General features: G+C 36.6%; 1 protein-coding gene across 1 annotated transcript; it reads left to right on the forward strand.

The window, feature by feature from the left end:
- Positions 1–694: 694 nt before the first annotated feature.
- LOC148854509 (putative methylesterase 11, chloroplastic) lies at positions 695–9,244 on the forward strand. Its single transcript, XM_088986111.1, has 5 exons — positions 695–1,262; positions 2,933–3,169; positions 5,320–5,463; positions 6,931–7,062; positions 8,734–9,244. The coding sequence occupies exons 1-5, from the start codon at positions 921–923 to the stop codon at positions 9,010–9,012; spliced, it is 1,134 nt and encodes a 377-aa protein (XP_088842237.1). The 5' UTR covers positions 695–920; the 3' UTR covers positions 9,013–9,244.
- The last annotated feature ends 219 nt before the right edge of the window (positions 9,245–9,463 follow it).

Below are 9,463 nucleotides of genomic sequence, written 5' to 3' on the forward strand. Positions count from 1 at the left end.
CAAACCTAACCTTAACAATTCAATTGTTTGGATCAACGAATCAACCTCAAATGCCATTATTATAAAAAAAAATTCAAAAATAAGAGACGGCTCAATGATTCAATTCAACTTTCAGATTAACAGATTAATGACCGAATCAACAATTTTTTGCAACATAGTGAGTTAGAGGTTGACCCAACCAAAATGGGACTGTGACGGACCATTGGTCCAACCAGCCGGGTTGAAAATACAGTTTTCTTTGGGGGGTAGATACCAGATACCATGATCTAAAAAATCACCCTACATTGGACGGTCATGATTATTTTATCTTCACATTGTTGCATGTAATGCCATGTGTAACCCTATTTCTATGGTCATATACGTTTGTTTGTTCAAAGAAAGGGTGCGACAACAAGAATATAATATACATCTCACAGGTCAAAATCAAACCATGCATACACCTACACCATGGGAGCCCTTATTGACCACATGTGATTAATCAACAGTCCACGTCAGCTATAAATATATCATCGAAAAACGATAAAAATGGGAACAAAAAATCCACGTGGGAGTTGTTAGGGTCAAACAATGACACGTGGAAACTGTTTTCGCTTATTGGTTAGCCAAATCAGCTGTCTTTTTCTACTTCACTTTTCGCAGCCGATCCAAGCGAAGGCCATTTTAGTAATAAATCGATAAGATGAAGGTCATTTTCATGAAACTGCATGATTCGCAGTCTATAAAGTTGAGTTGCGGGTTGCGTCCGCGTCCTCGTTAATTGCTTTGTTTTCGGCCTAAGAAAGAACGAAAGAAAAGAAAAAAGACACAGGGGAAGTTTCACCTGAACTTACTAGTCTGCAACTCTGCATTCTTTGTTCTCTGCAACTGCTAACGCCCTGATATCGTTCACCTTTTGCTTTTCTCTTTCTCATGCAAAAGAAATGGGTAACCTATTCACCTGTTTCTCTCACAAGGAAGTGAAGAAGAAAGCGTCCAAGCGTTTCTCCAATCCTCCTCCCCTTACAGCCTCGAGCAAACGGTTTTCCAGAATTCGATCCTCCAAGAAAGAGAAGCTTGAAGATTCTCTGATTCAAGAGCAAGCTATTGCCGCGGCTTTGTTGTTTCAGCATCACCAGCAGAACGGTACGCTGCCATTTGATCGGTCCATTTCTTTGAAATATCCTGTTCCGGGTTCGAGAAAGCAGTCTTTGCCTAGGAGCTCCAGTTCTAGGGCTCGTTCCCTCACGGATCCGCTTCTTAAGCCTCATGAACTCGTTAATCAGGTATTGTCTTAGTGTATTCAATTCAAAATTTCAAAATATGTTATCTTTTAATTGAAGCGAGGCTTTTCGGTTCTGCTGTTTTGTTTGTTTTTTGATCGAATTTAAACGATTTAAGACTTTAATTTGTTTTATTTACACGCAACCTGAAGGTTAGCTCTATTGCATGGATGATGTAAACCCGATAAGATCATGAAGCACTTTCGACTATCTATGAGCTGGTTTTGCTCCTTGGTTAGTTGTATTCTAATTGTGGTCTCTGTTTTATCTTCTGCCTTCTCTCTCTCTCGGTCTCCGAATTTGTTTATGCGTTGATGTCATGACTTTGCTAATGAAGAGGGAGAGAGAATAATAGCTGGGGAATCGACCCCGGAACGAGACTAATAATGGAGTCATCTGAGTATGACTGTATGAATTGTCTGCTTTATTATAGCTTTTACGGAAAAATTGTGTCTAAACAATGTTAAATATTTTATTTAGTATTTCTGCAACTTCGGTGAACTATGCTGAAGATGACATTTGAGGGTTACCTTGAACCATCAGAGAGCCTGCAAAATGCTAGCTGAATTCTTGATATTATTGAAAGTCGTTCTATCCTCCATTTTGGATGTATATTTTGAGCCTGTTTTAAGTTTTTGGCTGGATAGAATGACATTATTTGTAATTTTTTTTACTTGATAATTCTTCCTGTACTTAGAATACCTTGTAAAAATTGAAACATGTTTAACGCTTCCAAGTTTTAACTAGAAATGAAAAAATGGTGAAAAGTTTAATAGAGTCTGTCTTCTACCTTAATTCACTCCAGTATGTTAAGCATTTCTACCATTTCAGCATCTCTTATATTGTAAAAAGCTTCTACTGGTTATTAGTCTTGGGTTCAGATATCATGATCTCACTGCATTTAGAGTTTTTACAGCCTGGTGGTTGCAATGAGGTCTTGATGGTGATACCGACAAGGACAACGACGCTTTTTTTAAGAAATATTTTTGACAAATGTTATTCCGTGGAGGTTAATACAATACAGTACATGACCTTTAAAAAAAAAAAGAGAAATGGTAAAGTATTGTATTCAGATGTAAATAAACTCATGCACAACCAGGATCTGTACACAGGGACTATACAAAAGCTGCCCCTGCAGCAAACCCTATTTTACAAAAAGATTTCCATGTACTAAAAAGTAATTATATCCTATATGTGTAAGAAGTTTGTTTATAGCTAGCCATGAATGCATCTTTCCCATAATCTTCTGAAGAAAGATAACAATTTCATTAAACAAAAAAGGAGGGGATGTAAATGAGATGGTGTACAAAATCGTTGACAACTTAACTTTTGAAATACTCATTATTAAGAAGGCCAATCTTAGAGATACATATTTCAAAGTGATATTTTGAACCTATTATCCTTCATTCACTGTATTTATTTGATTGGTCATTTAGCTATGATACTGCCTGTTGTTTTACTTTCTTTTTATCTCTTTAGATTTGAAAATTTGGAACTTGTTATTTATGTCTTATTATTGTGTGCCAATTTGGTATTTCCAATCTGCATAAAGAATTGGATACAAGTTTCTTATGGCCACCATACCAAAAAGAAGTGTTAATATCCCAAGCATCTTTTTTTTTCCATTATTTATTTTCTTTTATTTCTAACAATTTCTTTTCGCTGTTTTACAGGATCTAAAGATTGATGATCTAGAAACCAAGCATTTTGTTCTTGTTCATGGAGGCGGTTTTGGCGCTTGGTGTTGGTATAAAACCATAGCACTTTTAGAAGAGGGTGGATTCAGAATTGATGCTATAGACTTAACTGGATCTGGAATACATTCATTTGATACAAACGATATAACGAGTCTTTCCCAATACGTAAAACCCCTTACTAGTTTTCTTGAAAAGCTTGAAGATGGAGAGAAGGTTAGTTTCTTTCTTTCTTCTGTTGAAAATTCCTAACTGAAGTTCATTAGCAGTCTCTTTTGCAAAAGAATGATGTTAAATTGAAAATTAATTCACAACTTTAAACTGTGATGAGAACGGGTTTCCATGCTTAATCAAATAACTTCTTATCATTCTTCACATGTTCATCATGAATCTTTTTTCTGGAGTTTGGGTTATACTTATGAAAAAAATCTTGATTAATACTCTTAATTTAGAAGCTTGTACGTCTGCACACTTAATCCCCCCCAAAATTTTTAGTATGTAATTGACCATGCAATATGTACAGTTCTTGCAATTTTCATATACATATGTATATGTTTTCATTTGTTTCATTCTCGTCTATGATGTCTCTAAATAGTCATCTGAGTAAATACATGCATGTTTAGTTCATATAGGATTTTCTTATACAGCCACTTTTTGGTAATTATGACAGCTAATCCTAGAGAAGGAAGCAAATGAAAACTCGATTTAAGCTGATTATAAAGCAATTGAATGTATACTCTTTTATAATCCTCCTCCTATTGAATTTGTAGTCATAACTTGAGGTTGTTGTCAGTGCCACCTCTCCTACAGAACCATAGTTAGGGGTTCTCATTACTAAGCTCCCTCATGATCTTTCTTTAGTTACTGGTTTCACTGTGGAAATTGGATGGTGGTCTTCCATGCTTACTATCTTTGTTTGACAGGAAATAAAAAGATAATATCAACAAGATAAAGAGCAAAGGGGAGAATGCACAAGGAAATAACTCTTCTGGAAGATGCGACAAATGACCCCAAAAGAAGAAGGAAAAAGTGCAATGAACATTATGCACAAACTCCAATCAGTGAAACAAATTACCCTGATTAGCCATTTTTTCCAAAAAAAAAAATAATAATAAAATCCACCTAGGTATTTCCAGTTATAGGAATCTAATCAAATGAGGTGTTTGAATTGGAAGGTAATATGTTGACCTTCATGGGGATGTAAAGGATTGTTTTTGAGTTCTTGATGGAATATGTATTATACTATATTTGTCCCGTCCCATGACACGATTTGATTTGAACTGTGTTCAATCTTTGCCTTGTCAATGACCAAGTGAATGTGTTTGGTCCTTGCCAGCAGGGAAGAGAAGACTTTTTGCCCTTGGAATCTTCTAAAGCACTCCAATAGCAGAGAGCCCCAGCTTCCTCATCAAATAACCATCAAAAGTTAAAACTTTATGTCCCATTTCCTGGGGCTTGCATGGCAAAAGTCTAGATCTCTGAAACATATCATCTGTGTCCATAGTGCTCTAGCTACATCATTCTGTTTCCTTAGTGTTCTAGCTTTATCCTTCAATGCCCCATTCTATTCTGTAGGACAAGCAAATGATTTCTTGGGCACTGGTGCCTTTTCTAAGTACAATCTTTTCTTTATTATTAAGGGGAACAAGTACTGATGTTGTTTAATCAAATGGGCTTTTAGGATACCACTGACCTGATTGAACAACTAAACATTTTTAAGCTTTCAGTCTTTTGGAGACTAAGCAATGCTTTTTCTGTAATAGTAAGTTCTGTATCATATGTTTTATTGCATGTTCATAGTCTTTGTTAGGAATCACACACATGCGTGTCATTGGTAAGTCATCACATGGGCAGTGACTGGTTGATGCTTCATCTAGCTAAGGCTAAAATGATCAAACACTGCCTGCCACTTATTAAAGCAAGGAAATAACCAATCCGTGGAGAAATAAATCAGTTTTAAAATATCTCTACCCCTACCCCAGGGGTATTGATGCTTATCTACATGCCATAGCACACCAATCCATAAAGACAATATAATCCAGACACCATTTTCTCTTCTCTTAGATTAAGAGGATGAGATTAAGTTACTAGTAATAGTACATGTCAAATTGGTAGTTTCATTCAAGTAATAATATATGTACACAACAAACAGATCATGTATGCGTTGTTCATCTTGGATTTGTGGCGGAATATATTGTTCTGCTCTAGATCATCCTATTTGATTACTGCTAAAGTAACAGCAAACCAGTAGCTATGCTAGAATTTGTTGCTTAATATTAGGACAAATAGAGATTTTTAGTTCTCTTGTTCTTGATTTAAAAGTTGCAATCAATTGAAAGTATATTTTTCTATAAATGTTTATGCAGGTGATTTTGGTAGGGCACGATTTTGGTGGTGCATGCATATCATATGCAATGGAGCTGTTTCCATTTAAGGTTGCAAAGGCTGTATTTATTGCTGCAGCCATGTTAACTAATGGACAAAGTTTTCTTGATATGTTCTCCAAACAGGTTTTTCCCCACATTCTTTAATCTCTGACATTTGATGGAGGCATTACTGCAGTAATTGGTTTTTGGAAATATGCAGCCATGATCTGTTGAAAGTTGCAGTGTTGGATAACCTTTAAAGATGATCTCTCTCTCTCTCTCTCTCTCTCTCTCTTTCTCTCTCTCATCTACCGCCCTCTGAGTATAATGAAATTGAAATAACGTGGTAGAAAGACTAATTGCTGTTTGCCTGTTTCTGATGTGAAGTAGAGAGCCACCACAATAGGAGGGAATCAACCCTTGGGTATCTGATGAGATCTGGCATTTTCCTGATGTTAAAAGTTACTTTTAATCTGTTCATATGATAGAGTTGTCATGGAACTATCCTGAAAGGGAAGTCATAAATTGAAGCCTCTAGAGCATGGCCCCTTTAGGTTCCTTCTTGAGACCTTTGATTATCACTGTTCTGGCACCATGTCTTGCAACTTGAAACATTTAACCTGACAACTAAAGTCAATTTATAATAGGTTTTTCAGGAATAGACTGCCTTATTTGGTATATCATCTAGGGATTCTCTTAATATCCTATGTTGATTTTTGAGGTTTCTGACATTACAATTCTTGCTTGCGGATTCTATCAGACAATGCCAGATGGTTGGTTATGATTATACCTTTAACATCTCTATCATTTACTATTGTAATTTTAAACTACATATCCAAACTTGCATACATACATAAATGCAAGCTTGGAGAAACTCAAAACATCCTTTTCTTCTTATGTAAGACTTAATGAGGGATATAAAGGTTTTTAGTATACCAGTTACTTTTGTCACCTGAAATGATGGGTATCTAATGGCGAGGAGGCCTGGTAATGCTGAGATCATGACTTCAGGGGTGACCAGTGACATTCCAGAAGCCCAAGGGCAATAGTGAAATTGTCACAATCCTTGGGGGTTTCTGCAAATTTTCCATTATTTTCGTTCCGTGTTCTCTAAGTTTTCCTGGTTCTTATATCCTTCTACCCTTAAATGTTGAGGAGGCCTGGTAATGCTGAGATCATGACTTCAGGGGTGACCAGTGACATTCCAGAAACCCAAGGGCAATAGTGAAATTGTCACAATCCTTGGGGGTTTCTGCAAAATTTCCATTATTTTCGTTCCGTGTTCTCTAAGTTTTCCTGGTTCTTATACCCTTCTACCCTTAAATGTTGAGATCATGCAAATGCTAGTTCATATGAGGACATAGAATTAGTTTTATATTAATTATATAGAGCCCTTTCTTGGGCAATTTAATAACATAAAATTAGTGCATGTGATGAGAAGATCTTTGGGCATGCATGCAATTTAATGAACCAGTAACTTTGGCGATTCATCCACTCATCATTTTTACCTGTTTTCCTTTAACTTTGAAATATTTTCAACACTGTTAGCTCTTATTTGTTGTGATCAACCTTTTTTCCCTCAATAATGATTAACTCTCGAAGCTATTACAGGCAGATTCAAATGATTTAATGCGATCAGCTCAGATATTTCTATATGCAAATGGAAATGACCGCCCCCCAACAGCTATTGATCTTGACAAAGCTTTATTGAGAGAATTGCTATTCAATCAAAGTCCATCTAAGGTATGGAGTTAATAACCATATGATATCACGTAAGCTTTGAATTGCTATAGCATCTTCAGTATTTTCATCACACCAGAACAATATTGTTGATTATCAAAATAGGGGTAAAAGTGTAGGCAACCCTGAATGGTGTTGGTTCACTGTATTACTACAATTCATAGTTGTGCCAAATTCTGTCAATTGTAGCATGGTATTCATATCAATGTCACTCTTTCACAAACACTTGGGTATTGCCAGGGAGCATATTCAAGGGTTAAGTTGGAAGAGGAGTTTTGAGTCTCCCTAGTTGCATCCCTACTGCAGAAACAAATCTCTCTCTCTCTCTCTCTCTCACACACACACACACACACACACACACAGTGTACATGCATGTGTGCACAGACATGGACACACTCGTGGAGGTGTTAAAGGTTGGATGACAAATCATTATCATCCAAACCTTTCCCAACCATACAGGGTCAGCTCGACTACATGAATCCTGTTTCTCCATTCCTTTATAAAGTGCCATTTCCATTGTTGAATTATGAGCCCTTAAATCATTGTTAGCACTTCAACTTATGTCCTTTTTGGTCTGCCCCTAGCTCTTCTAGACCGTTCAGCTTGCAACCGATCATTTCTTCTAGCCCCATGGCAAAATATGAACTATAAAGTGCATTTTAAATGCATCATATGATGTAACTTTGGTGAGTTATAAGTCATACAAGTTGTAGAGAACATGTAACTTTGATAGATTTGGGCTGTTTTATGTACTGAGTTAAATAGGTGTGATGTGTTTCAAATCACTAGGCCCCACTGTGGAGTGGTTGAAACCACATGTTTTAGAAACACTCACATCCCATGTGGGATTCTGCATGTTATGATGTGGTGTGTCAGAATGTTCGGATTTAAGATGTGGTTTTTTGGGTGAACGTACTGAATCAATGCTAAACAAGCTAGAAAAGTGTGGTATGGTTGGGAAAATGAAAAAAAAAAAGTGTCCAAAAGCCTGCTATATTTTGAGTTCTGGAAGGACTGATTGTTCATTCCAGAACAAGAAAATGGCTTAAAAGAATGCCCAGACGTTGCGGTGTTTTTGGGACCAACTGAGACACAAGATTAAAACTTGTACTGATCACCACTTTGGTGCACATGGTGCACATGGTTACTTCCTTAGATGCAAAAAGAAAGTGAAAGTCACTGCAAAATGAAGAAAAGAAAAAGGTGTAGGTTCTTGTAATCATTGTCAATTAGAAAAGGTGTTAAGTTGATACAACTTCTATAATGGGTCCCAAGTAGAAGAATGAAGACCGAAAAGTGCAGTATGATACGATTTCTTTGTTTTTCACCGGTAATAGGTTTATATGCAAATTTGCGGAACAGATTAGTTCAATGCGAAATTGCTTGGAATGTCCAATTAAAGGCAAATTTTCTTTACTTTTCTCTTTTTTCTTTTCATTGTGTTTTTGCCAAGGAGTGTCAATGGACCGGTTTTGGGTTGGACCTGTCCAAATTGATTTTGATTTGGACAGATTGGACGGACCAATAAGACATATTGAACAAGGCAAAAATCAAATGCATAATAGCCATATGATCATGTTATTTTCTTTGCTTGAGTAAATTTCATCTTTTATATGTGTGAATTTATTTTTTTGGTTTACCTTACATCTAATTCATTGTTATCTTTCAATCCAGGACGTTGCTTTGGCCACAGTTTCAATGAGGCCGATCCCCTTTGCGCCTGTTCTAGAGAAGGTCGGTTTGTCTGACAAGAACTATGGCTCTGTGAGGCGGTTTTACATAGAGACTCCTGAAGACAACGCAATAACCCCATCTCTACAGGAGAGTATGATAAATTCAAACCCACCAGAACGGGTCTTCCGACTAAAAGGCTCCGATCACTCACCTTTTTTCTCAAAGCCTCAAGCCCTGCACAAGCTACTACTGGAGATATCAAAGATTCCCTCAACTTGAGTACATTAGCTAGCTGGATGATGAATAGGTAGATGAAGGGCATTTTTCCCCTTTACACTTTGAGCATGATAAATTGATTACACTAATGAGTTTCAAAGTCTACATATTTTCATCTGTACGAGTCTGACAAGCATTCATACACATTATTATTATTATTTTTTTTTTTGGCATTTTTTGAATTGTGTAGAGAGATGTTTTGTTGTTCAGCATCTATAAATATGCTCTTGGCCTAGTGTATTCTCGATTCTGATTTTGAGATGTCAATGGCATCTTCTGTCAATGAAACAAAAATTTCAGACTGTTAGCTTAGTCCATACGTTTGACTGCAAGCACTAGATGTTTCTTGTGCTGAATATATTCGCGTTCGTACATAAAGATTGGTGCCCACTGAAAAAAAATATTGTTGGCTTCTGGCTTCTTCAATCAGCATTGCATTAGACTTGCTTACGCC

This window comes from Nelumbo lutea, chromosome 4 (genome assembly GCF_056320005.1).
Source record: "Nelumbo lutea isolate HS-2025 chromosome 4, American lotus-T2T, whole genome shotgun sequence".
NCBI lineage: Eukaryota > Viridiplantae > Streptophyta > Magnoliopsida > Proteales > Nelumbonaceae > Nelumbo > Nelumbo lutea.

Bases quoted from the DNA above. Each gene is read 5' to 3' on its own strand.
- LOC148854509 (XM_088986111.1), top strand. From the start codon at position 921: ATGGGTAACCTATTCACCTGTTTCTCTCACAAGGAAGTGAAGAAGAAA. The intron at 1,263-2,932 runs GTATTGTCTTAG...GCTGTTTTACAG, and splicing joins CTCATGAACTCGTTAATCAG to GATCTAAAGATTGATGATCT. The intron at 5,464-6,930 runs GTTTTTCCCCAC...AAGCTATTACAG, and splicing joins TTGATATGTTCTCCAAACAG to GCAGATTCAAATGATTTAAT.